This window comes from Akebia trifoliata, chromosome 4, assembly GCF_017979445.1.
Source record: "Akebia trifoliata isolate Shusen 1 chromosome 4, ASM1797944v1, whole genome shotgun sequence".
Taxonomy (NCBI): Eukaryota; Viridiplantae; Streptophyta; class Magnoliopsida; order Ranunculales; family Lardizabalaceae; genus Akebia; species Akebia trifoliata.
The window spans coordinates 21,047,847-21,063,601 of NC_141378.1; the positions used below are offsets into that span (position 1 = coordinate 21,047,847).

The window sequence follows — 15,755 nt, forward strand, 5'->3', positions numbered from 1 at the left end:
TCTGGTGAGAGAAATCTAAAACATTATGTCCATTTCTCAAATTTTATTCTCGGTTCTTTTTACAAAATTTTCCCAAATTATCTGAATTAATTGAACCGAGCTCCGTGAATAATTACCAAAATCTAGGGTAACACAGGTTGGTAGGGACCCAAATGTACAATGTGTGAGCCCACAGGTTGAACAACATTATCTACGCATTCGAGGTTGGGTTGTCCGATCGAACTTGGATGCCAATTAGCTTTTATGGTCTTAATTTGTATTGGGCTCAATGGATTTGGTGGCCCATTGCCCAATTTTCTTACCTTGGCCATATTTTAGGCAATTTGTTTTACTAAGTAGATGCATCCATATCTATAAAGCCCACAATTTTATCTCACAAACTAAATCATGTTCGAAGCCTTAAATAGCCCATCTACTTTAGGCCTCTCACATCCAAATTTTGATCCAAATTAAGGCGATAACTTGAGAAAGAGAGCCACATAAAATTATTTTAGTCTTAGGACTTAGCAAGTTGAAGCCCAACTAAGAAATTGTGATATAATTTGACTTGATTGAGTCCTTTGACTCGGTTGGGTCTCCAATTAATAAATTGTAGCTCATGTATGGTTCTCTAGATCAAGCGGTCCTAACTGGTCACAATCAACTTTTAATGTTCATATCACTATATGGGCCTATTATAAGATGGCCCAAAATGATGAATGTTACACGGAATCCTTAATCAAAAGATCAAAAAATTCACATCAATCCATCATTTTGATTTACGAACACATTTGATTTAGATATAGATCGCTGGACAATTTTTACATGACATGCTAAACATCCTATATTTCTCTTTTGAAAATTTAGATGGTAAGCTAGTGGAGGTTTCGTATGTCAAGATTGCTCAATAGGGCTATGTGTCTAGCGTTACTACACAAGCATCCTTCAAATCCATCTTTCTCTTTCCAAAAACATAAAAGTTGAATACGTTTGTGTACAACACCACCATACACAAGCATTTGCTGTTCTTTCCTTTTTAGAACACCAAAGTGAAAGTGCCACAATCTGCTTTAAATCGTTGGGAAATCTCTTTAACAGATTCACCACTTAGTTTTAGGTCTTGGAACAAGAATCAATACAAAATTAGATTTAAAAAATCAGGATCTACGAAAATATCGACTTCGAGAATCAAGTTATGGGATTGGAAGGTGTTAGGAATTCATCCTACTCAACGAAAGCATGAAATTCTTACATAAATCTGTCTTTTGTTGAAAAATGATGATTCCTGTGCTTCAAAACTCATTTTCCTAACGTAACATGATTAATAAAAAGTTCTTTAGCATGGAATACCTCATCCGAACTTCGGAAACATATCCAAAGATTAAAAAAATCTCTTAAAACATTCGCCCATTATTAGAAACTGCCACAATCAGATTAATGAGTTGATCAATCAAATAAATGCAAAAAATTGGGGTATCTACACACAAAGGCTTTTAGGATTAATCTGTTATGGGATGAAGAATAAAAAAAACCCTAAAATGAACAAAATGTAAATCTTACCCAATCAATCAAGGGACAAAGCCTTAAATTGCCAGAAAATTATAAGTCCTTGTGATCTTTCACATACTCATAATCGATTGCTTCAACGGAGATCCGAACATGGCAATGTTGTCTGAGTACATTTGCCATCAATGGAGTTGAACTCTGATGTACCTTGATATTAGTAACATAGAGAATAATAATATAATAGGTTAGATTAGTTGATAAGATTTGGATTAACATAAGAAAATAGATTTGGATTGATATTAATTTGTGTAGACACCCAAATTTGCACGAACCCACTTAAAAAAGGTATCCAAAACCTCAAAAGCCTAAATAATCAAAAACCTATCATTTGATCAAAACAAAAACCCGAAGTTAGCTCATGGGCCCACAATAAATGTCAATTGCCCAAAATTTCAACATTGTTCAAATCCCAAACCTAAGCCCATCATTCAAATATCTAAGTCCATTTATTAGCCTAAACTCATTCATTGTTCAAACGTATTCTTAAGCCCGCTATCTATCCTAAACCAACTCTAAGCCCATTACTTTTAATCCAAACTCATCATCATTCTTAGTATTCCCAAATTCATTACTACTCCTAAATCAAATCCATTATAATTTCTAAGTCCACTATTATTCCTAAACAATCTCTAAACCTATTACTCTTAAACCATTTTTATGCTCATTACCCTAACCTACGCCCATTCCCATATCCAACAAGCCTTTAATCCAAATCCATGACCCATGTCAATGCCTAAGAAGCCCAAACCCCATGGTTTCTCACTTTGTCAAAAAGAGTACACATGTCATATTCTAAGCCAATCTTAGAATTGTACATTCACCCATGCTTCTTATGCTATTTACAAGAAAAATTAAGCCTACTTCTCAACAACCACATCACATTTCCACTTGTCACCATCACATTAACCCTCCCCGAAACATGCTCTTACTTTCCATCTCATCTTACCAAATGTCACCATCTCCTTTAACCAATATATTTGTTTTCACTCCATCCTTAAGCATGAGTCACATGGTATAATTCACATAGGCTTAACCAAGAAGCATAGTTCAAAAAGCCCATACTTATCCCTTCCCTCTTTTGCCATTGAAAAGCATGGAAAGACTAAAAGAAAATCCTTAGAATCCCATGTCTTTTTGAGTTTTCTTTGAGTATGGATACTTTTAACCCCAAATGTGCTTTCAAATCACTATAAAAGGAGACTTTCCCCTTTCAAAAATTTCATGCTTTCAAACACCCTTCTCAACATAAAACTCGTACATATTTCTATACTTAAAGCTCTCTCCGTTCCCTCAAACTTCTTTCAACCTTAAACCTTTACACAAAAACTCTCTCAACTCTCAACTTACATACATTTAAAATCTAATTCAAGCAAACCCTTTTGAAGACTAAAAAAAGAATAAAAGAGAAGAACCTTTAAGAATAAAGTAGGCCTAAGATTTTTATTTTAAGCATTGCATCCCATCTCCCACTTCTATCTTCCATGTTCTTTACTTATTTTCCTAGACAAATCTAAGATGTAATGGACACCTCTCCCACCCTCGGTTAGGCTTAGACTCGATTGAAAGGGTGGGAATTGAAAATTTCTTAACCTCCTTATCATTCTCATGCATCATAATGTACACTATGCACCCACAATCATACATACATGATGATGATAGGGAATTGTGTTCCCCTTCTTAGGAATTGAATTATTAAGTTTCTTGCCATAGCATGCATGCATCATGGCCAATGTTTCAAAGGAATTCCAACAATGTGTCTAATACCTTCCTTACTTTCTAGCTGAAGTCCTTACCTAGACTCTAAGTAGATCAATGTTTTATCTAATTTTTAGAGTTACTACTATGCTAAAAAATCGACTTTTAAAATTATCTTTTTGTATAGTTATATGCACTTTTTTTTTATAAAAAGAATGATGACGACTCCAAGCGAAGTAGTAATGAGATTTTCTAAGTCGAAATCACATCATTACAATTGGTGACTCCACTAGGGATACCAGTGGGTCCAATAAATTTCAAAAAAAAAAAAAAATCATTCATTTTATTATCTTTTTTTGTCACTATCTTATTTGTTTATTTTCATTTTTGTGTGGGATTTTTTTTTTCCTTATTTTTATGGGAATGAATGTAATATTTATTTACTTCTTTTTGGAGTTGGAATTATGTAAGAGTTGATACCTTTTTAAATGCACTTGTGCACATGTATTTAATTATCCATTGCACAAATCAAAATCACTCTCTACTTATACATTACGCCAAATGCCGGTATTCTCAAACTCTTGAGATCGTTCATTTTAGAAGATGGAAAGGAAAAATCTACTCTAATCACTAACCTAAGACGTATACACTCCGGTGTGCACAAAGATTTGAAAATTGATAATGACAAAGCCACCTATAGCAGCATTACATCAACATGCTTAGAGGTAGAGAACACTCAGTTTTAAAAAAAAAAATGTGTATCAACTCTATGCTTCAAGGTTGTAATAGCATGGGCCTTTGAAGGCCTAGTTGTAATATTTTGTTTATTTTCAAATGTAAGCACATGACAGCAAGGTGGTAACAAAGTCAAAAAGGCAAAGTTGTACATATATTAGAATTTTCCTTTGTTTTTTTTCTTTAGTAAAATCGGAGCTTTTTTGAGACTTGTATTCTTGCACCTCATTTGCATGTCAATAAAAAAAATTAAAATTAAAAAAAGAGAGGAGAGAAAAGAGTAGCTCAAAGAAAAGTCATTGAAGGGACACCAAGACAGGTAACAATGAACCTACTTGAGTTGCCTATGAAGTGAGAAGTGCTACTGGTCCGTACTGAGAACATGGATCCTAAGTGTATGGTCCCCAATTTCCTTTACCTCACATCAAGAATTAGATTGATGAGTGAAATCAATTATCAGGTAAATAATCTAAACTTTTAAGTTAAATTTAACTTAAATTATGCAATTCATTATCGGAAGAAGATTCAAAATTATGACAGTTTCATTTTAGAAAGTGTCAAGATAATCCGACTACCCCACGTTGCACACTCAGTCGACTCTCCTAACGTGACAAGTTTGAGAGCTGTAGATCTGTACACCAATATATTAAACTGCATTTCCCCATAAAAAAATATTTCTCAAGTGGATGATACCATATCATGTGACGTACATATCTATTGTTCCTGAATTTGTCATGTCAAGAGAGTCAATTGAGTGTGCCATGTGGAGTAGTCAAATTTTCACGACACTTTTAAAAATGAATAGAACCTAAAATTTCACAAAATTCAAGTGGATGATACTTTATCTACTGTACACCAATATATTAAACTGCATTTCCCCATAAAAAAATGTATCTCAAGTGGATGATACTATATCATGTGACGTACATATCTACTGTTCCTGAACTTGTCGTGCCAAGAGAGTCAATTGAGTGTGTCATGTGGAGTAGTCAGATTATCACGACACTTTTAGAAATGAATAGAACCTAAAATTTCACAAAATTCATATAGATCCCCCCCCTGGGGGGCGATCCGTGGCATCGTTGGACCCAAGAAATTTTCTCTAAAAAGTGGAAGGAAAGGCATAGATTTCCTACAGCTGCATATTAAACGCTGTGCATCAAACATTATTGGAGTGGAGAATTTTCCTTAAAGAATTTGACTAAAATTATGCATACGCGCATATGCAAACACGTTATGAACCTCTCTCAACCACGTTAGTTAAGACGCTTTAATCATGTGACAAATAATTTAATATTTCAAATATGTATATGATTGTTCAGGGAACATGTGCCGCGTGTACGGTGCAGAGCTCAATCAACGAGACTGCTTCATGATTAAGGAAATCCTTCAATTCCCATGATAATCGTTGACAGTTTTGTCTTATTAAATATCATAAGCTTCGTTTTATAATATAGGTAAAAAAAAAAATAAAAGGTTGATTTGGACTTACCCTCCATTTTGGTGAATGTTATAGATAATTTATTTTCTTAAAGAGTCGATATCTCATACGATGTCCCGTTTCTATATATAGGAACAATGTCTATGAGGAACAATTTGATTACATTGGTCTGTGTGAATGATTTAATTAGAAGTCCAAGGTGTTTTAAACATCAACTAAACACCTATCCTATTTGATAGAAACGAGACATATTACGTTGCATCGTAATGGATCCCGAGTCTTCGCGCTTGGCCTTGTCCACCTTTTCAAAAGTATTTTTTTTTAAAATAGTGGTATACCTTCATTGACCTCGCTTTTGTAATAAAAACTGACAGAAAAAAAAAAAAAAAAGACTTAAATGACTTTGTCTTCAACCTCCAGAATGGATTATCTATGATACTTTTTTCATGTAGTTACCTATAGTGCATTTTTAAGACACTAAAATCCCTTAATTGAAAATTTAGAATTTAGCAAAAAAGATAAAGGTATGTTAATCTTTTTTACATAATAAATATTTGTCTTTTACATAATAATTGGTGAGGACATTTAATTTTTAGATTTAAATATCATGTTTGCAATAAATACTTTGACAATAAATATAAATAAATATTTATTACGTAAATATATTTTTATCTTTTTCACTAAAAAAATAAAATAAATAATAGTATTATTAGAAAAAATATATATATATGGTGGAGAATACTACGTCCCATTGAGGTATTGGACGTAAGCATCTCTTATATATATGCGGGGTAAGATCAACAAAAATGTTTGATGGGGGCATGCCATTAATTTGAAAACGTGGATGGGTATTATCACCTGGTAAAACCCCTTCAAAATTATCAATATTAAGTTTATGCCCTGCAAATGCAAGATTAGATTTACTTTCTTGATGGAAAGTTAATATCAAGGATGGAGCAAGGATTTTTTTTACAACCCTTATAAATTTTTAAAATTTTTGTAGGGCCAAGTCCCTTGTCGACCCTATCGTTAATCTTCCCCTGATAAACATCCCTAATTTTAATTTTTTTCTTCTTTCCAATTACCCTACAAACCTTAAATTACTAAATCAGACTGTTTTTTTTTTTTTTAAAAAAAATTAAAGAACAGGGTAGCTGACTTTAGGTAAGGGTAAAACTACCCTTGCATTTTGCAGGGGGTAAATCTAATATCCCAAATATTTTAGGGATGATTTTATTAAATTAATCCAAAATAAAATGGAGACCCACAGACATTCACCGCCTTGGTGGAGCCATTTATTAATCCTGGCCCATAGCCCCATACGCGTATTCTAGCTGTCTTGACTTTAGCACCAAGCCTCCGCATTAACTTCCATAGTTCACACTTGATAGCTAATGTTTCTTCTACACTTCGATTCTTCTTTCTATTCTTTTATGGGAAAACCTGAACTGACTTCATTTTTTATTGGCTATTATTATTTTAATATTACACCACATGGCTTTACCTACAAGCCTACAACCTGCAGGATTGGCTCTCTCGGCTTCCATCTAAACTGATAGATCGTTGGCTCGTGACAAATGAGCAGTTAGTTCGACTTGTTATGGCCGATGTAAGAAATTGACTTGAAATCAAGTGTCGGCAAATGTGGGGTTAGAGTAAACTAAAAGTCCAACCAAGCTGAGTTGATTAATTCGATTTGGCTTTTGAGTCGGCCTGATTAATTTTAAAATTATGGTTGGAAAAGTACTTATAGTTTCATTACACACATAAGATAGTGTTTGGTAGGTAATGTTGTAGACAATTTTATCATGTACGACTAAAAGATTTTGAAATGGACTGATGTTTTGTGAGGATGATCTCTATTGCGAAAAGATTATCTTCACAAAATAAAAATCAATCCATTCTGAAATTTTTAGCCCATATAGGATAACATACTTTGACTACGTTTTTGCTCTTGAACCTGTTGGGTACCATTCTGCAAACAATATTAGGAGGACAGTGTTCGGAGATAAAATTTATCTTATATGACTTAAATTTTTTGGATTTGGCTGAATTTTTGTGAGGACGATTTTTATGGTGAGGAGATCATCCTTACAAAAAATCAGCCCAATTTGAAATTTTTAATCCCATAAAAAATAATTTACAAATTAACGATAAAAGTCAATGGTCCACAATTCTTCAACTTTATAAATAATTTTTGATGGGATTAGAAGTTTCAAATTGGACTGATTTTTTGTGAGGAGGATCTCCTCACCATATATATCATCCTCATAAAAAATCAGCAAAATCCGAAACTTTTAAAGCATATAGGACAAATTTGATCTCTCAACGTTAAGGGATAAAAACATAAAAAAAATAAAGTTGGAATTCAATATGGCATTCGAAAATTCCTACTAAAATTTAGTTTTTCAATTGGAAGTTGATACATAATGCGATTCCAATTAATATGCTCAAAAAATGAAGAGGATCTATTATAGCATCTCAATGTATTCTATGCAAATGAGCTGAAAAATCCATTAATCACCTTGTGTTTGAATGTGACTTTAGTAACAGGGCGTGGGGGCATTTTAGTGGGATTCATGATATGAATATTCCAAGAAGAATTTCTTCTCTAATTTTTTGGTTGCAGTACTCCCGTAACTTCTCAGCTAAGATCACACCTTGGATAACTACTTGGGAAATCTGACTTGCGAGGAATTTAGTAATATTTGAAGGTAACTCGAGGTTTGTAGAAATCATTATTTCCAGGATTTCTCATTGGGTTCATGAGTTTGTTTCTCTTTATAATCCTTTTTTCAATTGACCTTTGCATATCATCTCAGTTACTTGGTTTAAACCTCAACCTCAATGGTTGACGTTAAATGTTGATGGGTCAAGGCTTGGCAATCCTGGTGAAGTTGGTGCTGATTTTATCATTCATGATCACTAAGGTAGATTACTTAAATCTGATTGTTTTTACTTGGGGCATGGTACTAATTCCTTTGCTGAAGTTCAAAGCTTGTTACTTGGGTTACACTTGATTCCCTTGGAGAATTCTAAAATACATTTCGAATCTGACTCAATTTTATTGGTTTCATCAATGAATGGTGGGAGATTTCTGTGGGTGTTAGAGTCAGTGATGGCTAAGAGTTTATTCATTCTTTGTCAAATTGAATGGGATATTAGACATGTGTTTAGAGAGTTAAATACCGCAACAGATGCACTAGCTACTTTCACTTCCTTTTTTAAAATTTCTTCTAAATTTACTTTTGTAAATGAGCTTCCTCTCATCGTTAAAGGTGTTTGTTGGATATTTTATGAGTCTTCCAAATACTAAAAAGTTGTAATTTTTTTTTATTCGTGATAATCTTACTTACCCATGTGGTATATTCAATGGACACCACTAACATGACAGGCTCAAGAATCGTAGATCTGCTCTTCTCAAAATATAAAACTACATCTTTTTTATGAGAAACCATAGTTCTGTATCCTGAGATATGATTCCGTAGCTTGTCATATCATGGGTGTCGATTAAGCATGTCACCTGGGTACGTCAGATTATTACCATTCTTTTTTAATATATAAAATCTCCCTTGCTTGGTTAAAAAAACCAAGGAAAAATTAAAAGCATGTTACCAGTTGCCAGCTTTGTGAAAAGTAGAATTTAACTTTAAAAATTGAAACTCAGATACGAAAATTTTAAAGGACTTAATATAGTACGGACGAGTGCAGTATACCCTACTGGAGTGAATTCCTGAGCCGCGTAGGAGCACTCAGAACATTATTATTAACGGCTTGCACCCAGCCAAGCAACTTCCACGCTTCTACCTATTTCTCTTGGCTCTTGCATTATATATAGATATCTACCCTTGGGTTCTCCTTACTAGTCGCAATTCAAAGAGAAAGAAGCAAAGCAAGTAAGTAAACAAGAAGAAAGAAAGAATTATTGAAATACGTACAGACAACAACATCAACATGGTTGCCTTAATGAAGAAGATCTTGTTCTGTGGAATGAAGAGCTTCCCTTCTGAACTCCCTGAAGGTCACGTTCGGGTTTATGTAGGGAAGGAGGTGCCTTGCAAGTTTGAGATGGAAGCAAATTATCTCAATCATCCCTTGTTTGAGAACCTGCTTCAGCTCTCTGTTGAAGAGTTCGGATATTCGTATGATGGAGCACTGAGGATAGCATGCGAGATAGAGCTTTTCCAGCATCTTCTGGAGCTTCTCAAGAGTAGAAACCCCACTGTGCATTACATGGAACTCCAGGATCTCATGTCTAAGTTCTATGATAGCAATGGTAGGCAAAAGGGTGCTCAAAATTAGTCTTTTTTGGGGTGGTTCCAACCTTTTTTTCTAGGGAAGACCATGGTTTTCATATGGGAATCGATTTTCAAAATTTTCCAGATAGAGAGGTCTTCTTGTTGTATGTTTATACAAAACTTCAATTCTTTGGTATTTGATCCTCCAAAATGGGAGAGCTGAAGATGTAATATGATTTGATTTTTTTTTGTTATATTCTTTTGAATGAAGATATACCCCCAAATATTATATAACTCCCAGATAGACAGGTCTTCTTGTTGTATTTTATACAAAACTTCAATTCTTTGGTATTTGATCCTCCAAAATGGGAGAGATGAAGATGTAATACGATTTGACTTTTTTATTATTGTTATATTATTTTGAATGAAGTTATACCTCCATATATTATATAACTCCCCCCCCCCCCCTCTCTCTCTCTCTCTCTCTCTCGCTCTCTCTCTCTCTCAATTGGTAGAGGATGAGCTACCTCGTGGTAAAAGAAGCCAAGGCATCTCCCACACCTTGTTGGCAATCTCCCGTTCAATTTTTGAAAAATTCACGAATTTTTTATTTTTTTTCAATGAAAGTGTTACTACCCTGGCTTATTGAACTATTCTGAATAATTCACGGATTTAAGTTTGAAAAGAATAAAGTCTGGATTTTACAAATTTTTATAAAACTATGTGGAAAAAAAATACTACCATAACTTATTGTATATTGCAAAGTGTAAACTTGTAAGTTGTGACTTGTAACACAAGTCGAACTCTCAACCCTCTCTCAACTCAGAACTCTCTCTCTCTCTCTCTCTCTCAAAACCTATACATCTACACCCATCAACCAACAAAAATTTTCACATAACCAACACATCAAATTCAAAGAAGACTCATCTCTTAAAGGTCAAGAAGAAAGTTTAAAGAAAAAGAAGAAGAACAAAGTAGTGTGTGGACAAAGAGAAAAGAATCTTTTCCCCTCTTTCTCCCCTCCAAATTTCCTTTTTTTACTTCTCCCTCCTCTCTATTTTATTTTTGATTTTTTATCTTTAAGATGAGATGAAAACCCTCATCTACCTCTAATAGATTGGGCTCCGACTCAGTCGAAAGGGTAGATGTTGAAAATCTTTTTAAAATAAAACGTTTCTAAAATCCCTACATTAATGCACACACCAAAAAAAAAATTGAGACTAAGGCTATGGGTCATTTCCTTATGAAAATGAGCCCTTGACTAAAAAAGTCTACATTTTTCAAACTTGCTCAAAGGTATGGTTATATAAGGTCCCTTTCTTCAATAAGAAAGTCTTTTTTTATTAAAACATAAATCAAAGTCCCACGCATTCGATGGTACAAAATCAGTTTTTTTGACTTTTTATTCATTTTTCAAAATAAATCGAATTTGAGGTTATCACCAATGTTGGAGGGAGTAGGATGCCTAACACTTTCCTTATTCCTTAATAGGAACCCCCTTACTTAGATCTAGGGTAGACAAATGGATTGTATCTGTAGACATATGATTTATTAAATTTTGAATATATCATCCACTTTGAGGGATTTTGGAGTTGTCACCATTCATATTTGAAATGGGTGTGAATGGTCGTCTGGATTACATTTTTTTGATAAATATGTCAATTTTGACATTTTGGTGACTCTCGTACGGATATAGCTCATTTAGTCCAACTTTTGATTTTAGGTAAGGGGGTTCATTTTATAGAGTAGGGAAGGTGTTAGGCACCCTACTCCATCCACCATGGTGGTAACCTCGGATTCGGTCCATTCTTGAAAATAAAAATAAAATAAAAGAAAATCAGAAAATTCGATATGTGCCCTCAAGTATGAAGGATTTTAATATTGATTCAAACCATTGAGGACACCCTTATTGAAAAATGGGCTCTTTGATGGTTCAAACCATTGGTGATGTATGTGTAGGTGTAGAGAAGGGGGAAGTAGAAGAGGGAAGTGGGGAGGAGAGAAGGGGGATGATTCTTGTCTAAAGCTCACCTTGTTCTTCTTGACCTTCTTTGACTTTCTTTGACTTACTTGAGAGAGTTGAGTATTAAGGGTTGAAAGTTGAGGTAAGTTGAGGGTGGAGAATTTTTTTAGATGAAATTTTTTTCAAATTTTCATTAGGTAGTAAGAGTTGAGAATGAGGGGGGTTTTATAGAGTTTGAGAGTTATTTTTAAAGGTAAGATAGGATGAAATGTTGGGAGAGTAGAGAATGACATGAATTTTGAAGGTGGAGGTATGAAATTAGGAGTTGAGAGAGGGGTAATTATGTAATGGAGGTAAATGAGTTGTGTTTTGATCCAAATGGTTTGGATCTTACCCAAAACCATTTGTGTGGAGTGTTTGGTGAGGTGAGATAATGAATGTTTAAGAGGGTGGTTGTAATTGAGTGGTGTTTGATTTAAGAGAATGGAGGGTGTAAGAGGGTGAGGGAAATGGTAACATATGACAAGATATGTGAAGATTAAGGGTTTAAATTTAATTAATGGGATAGAATGAGTGTTTGATTTGAGAGGAGGGGTGTAACTTTAAGTTGTAGAGATGGATTTGTAGGGGAAGGTGATGGTTGGTTGGTAGGGAGTGATGATAGTAGGTTAGGGGTGTGGGTTGATGTGATTTTTTTAGAGAAAAAATAATGGGGTAGTTAATTTTTTAGAGAAGAAGATGGGAGTTGGTGGTTTGATGAGGGAGGTGAGATGGGTTGATGACATGTGTCATTTTTTTTAATGAAAAAATGATGATTGGTTTGATGTGGGTAGTGGTTTGTGGGTTAAGATTAATGGGTTGGATATGGATAAGAGCTTAGGGGTACTGGGTTTGGGTTTTAGGAAGGATTTTGGATTTTAGGAATTGGTTAGAGTCATTTAGGATTAGATTTTTAATGGTGGATATATTTTAGGTGATGTGGGATTAAATTTAGGTTAGGGGTTAAGGTGAGAAATGCATTTTGTGTGTGTTGAGGGTTCGTGGGCTTTAAGTGGGCTTCAGACAATTTGATTCGGGAGCAGAACGGTGAAGGTTGTGAAAAGTGGTGAGTATCTCAAGTCTCATTTTGCATTTATTTATCCTTTTAGAGATTTTGGGGATCATTGGACTGATCAAAACACCATATGCTGACAAATCAGGCTTTTTAGGCCTGTTGGTGAATTTATCGAAAAATTGAGTATTTTTACTTTGGGAGCGAAGCGGTGGAGATTGGAGAGGTGTAGGGTAGGTCAAGTCCTTTTGGTGGGCCCACTAGAACACTAGGAGGTCTCAGGGGCCTCAATTCGATCAAAATGTCATATTTGAGTGATTCGCGCTTTTGAGGCCTGTTGGCCAATTTTATTGAAAGATTATTGTTTTTGGACCCTTTCGAGTGGGGGCACGTTCAAATTGGGGTGTCTACAGTATCCATACGAGAGTCAATACTAAATAATTTTTTATAAAAACACTCTTTGGGTGCCCATTCACACCTTGTTTCCAAAAAAGAATAATGGTGACTCCAAACCCAAAATAGGATAAATCTTTGGACTCGAAAATCTCATGTCTACAACTGGCATCCTAATAAAATATTCACACACAATCGAAATAAATAACTATCTAAAATGATCTTATTTGAACTTTACTGACCTCTCTAACGGAGATCTAACCACAAATCATATCAAGAATAATAAAAACAAAATAGAAATATAAAAAATATGAGATTAGGGAAGAGAAATAAAATATCTTTATTAATCTTGACTTGAATCTGGTAGAGTAATCCTTTTGTTTACAAAACTTCTACATAAACAAACCTAAAAACTATAAATTAATAAAAGAGAAAGTTAGAAGACTATTTTTCTCCTTATTTTTTTCTTCCTCTATTGATATCTCATCTGACTTCTTATTTATAGAGGTCAAATTAGTGTTTATCTTGAATTCGGATTACTTTCGTATTTTACAAAAAGTCAAAAACCTAATGCGTTTCGAAATGAATCACATCGCTCAAGGGGTTCATGACGTCGTGGTGTTTGTGGGCCCAATTGACCTGAATCTTGGTCTGCAACTTTGTCCTAAGTCCTAAATTGCAATCCACTTCTTCATTTGTCCTGGTTTATCCTGTTGACTCTCACGATTTTGACTTATTGCATATAAATAATCATAATTAGTTCAAAATTTTATAATTCATTAAAAAATAACAATAATTATGGATTATCAATGTATTATGTCTATTTAGGGGATTTTATGCATTTTCAACCTTAAAGTCTGTATAAATAGGACCCCAAAATCAACTTTCCAGGCATTGATCACATTCAATGAAATTTCCTATTGAGAAGTTATTACAAATGAAAAACAAAGAATTAAGCATTCAAACCAAACCATAATTTTATAAAAATACATTGTTGTCATGAAGTTTATATTCTATTTTTGTCTTTTAATCTAGTTTAGCATATAGCAGGGAATCAATGATGTTTACTTTGGCAGGTTATTACCTCTATAACCCATAATCAAGAGAGTTTTGTTAGCTCTAGCAGATTAAAAGGTGAGTGGTCTCTAGATTATGTTTCTATATAATCTTTATTATTATAATGAGAGAAGGGTATTGTTTACACTAACTAATTTTCTTAAATTATAAAAATACCCTTGCATTTACTTCTCTGTATATATATAGCAACACATCCCCCCTCAAATTTTGTTTAATATTTAAAGACAATCAATTTTATCATGTTGCCCAACGATTTCTTCTAAATATTTGAGATACCTAATGTTTTCAAACTGGAGATGACCCTTGATTTTTTCTTTTAAACTAAAAATGACCTCAGTACCCTCATCATCTTTGTCATCGTTACCATCATTGTTGTCATCATTAATGTTATTATTTTCATCATCACCACAATTGTCATCATGGTTGTCATTATTATTTTTATCATCTTACTCAAGAGGTTGAAGATGAAAAAGTTTTGAGAAGAGAAAACAAGGGTTTTAAGTCTTTTTTTCCTTACTCTATAAGAAAAGATCAAGTTCAAGGGGCATGTCACCAGATTGAAAATATGAGGTGCTCATACTTATCCTCTTTTTTAAAGAAAGAGATGGGGAAGTTTTATCATTTACAGTCTGTTGGATTTTGGCACATTGTGTTGTAGGCTAGTATGCAAGTAATATTGTGTGACCTAAGGGAAAAAAAAAAGGTTGGCATAGGTAGTTAATTACCTAAGTTTTGATCCTATCAAGCTCAATCAATAGAGCACCCAACTATTTTCTCTGCATGTTCATTGAAAGTAGAAAGCCAAGCTTCACCACTTCAATTAGAAACCTTCACCATCATAATATATCTAGAAAAAAAAAAGAATATATATATAGAAATATTGTTATCAAGTGCACATACTTAGTATCATCGTTGATATAGTAATGTATTGTTCTAACTGCCAAACCTTAAATTGCACTCATCATCATTCTTCTAGCGCCACACCAATACCCAGATCCAACAACTTATGATACTTTCTCATTGCATTGCTTGCAAGCCCGGTACCACATTGCCTGATCGGGTTTGATGCAACTTATATATGCTTTTAGGCAGTAAAATTCAGGCTGACCAAATCATAACATGTCAACTTCGCCACAACAAAATATCCAAACAAATTTATTTTCAAACTAACTAAATTTCTATTTGTTCCTTGAAGAACTAATGGTGCAATACCTTTTCCTCCCCCAAGGATGGGTTGCTGGTAATATGTGAAAGCAAGACTCGATTAGAATACATACATCTTCCACAAAGTTGAAGCAACTTTTCCACCGCCATATCAATCTCTTCCTCTCCCTTCTTACTCATATTCTCACTTAACTCCTTTGCCCTATTTCTCACTTTCTCTCCTTCCTTCTCTATCACCAACTCATTAACCACTTTTGCCACCTCTCCTTTTACAATCTTCACTTCTCCACCAATATTCTTTCTCTATATCTCCATAGCTATACAACTCTCTACCAACAACCTTGTAATTACAGGCCGATCGATATGCATGGGCATGGCTATAAAAGGGATTCCAGAATTCATTCCTTCCATTACAAAACTCCATCCACAACGAGTAACAAACCCACCAATGCT

At 34.1% G+C, this 15,755-nt stretch overlaps 1 protein-coding gene across 1 annotated transcript; it reads left to right on the forward strand.

Annotated features, from left to right (window-relative positions):
• The first annotated feature begins 9,295 nt into the window (after positions 1-9,295).
• LOC147404430 (auxin-responsive protein SAUR71-like) lies at positions 9,296-10,010 on the forward strand. The gene has a single exon (XM_086437739.1). The coding sequence runs from the start codon at positions 9,371-9,373 to the stop codon at positions 9,716-9,718; it is 348 nt and encodes a 115-aa protein (XP_086293865.1). The 5' UTR covers positions 9,296-9,370; the 3' UTR covers positions 9,719-10,010.
• Positions 10,011-15,755: the final 5,745 nt, after the last annotated feature.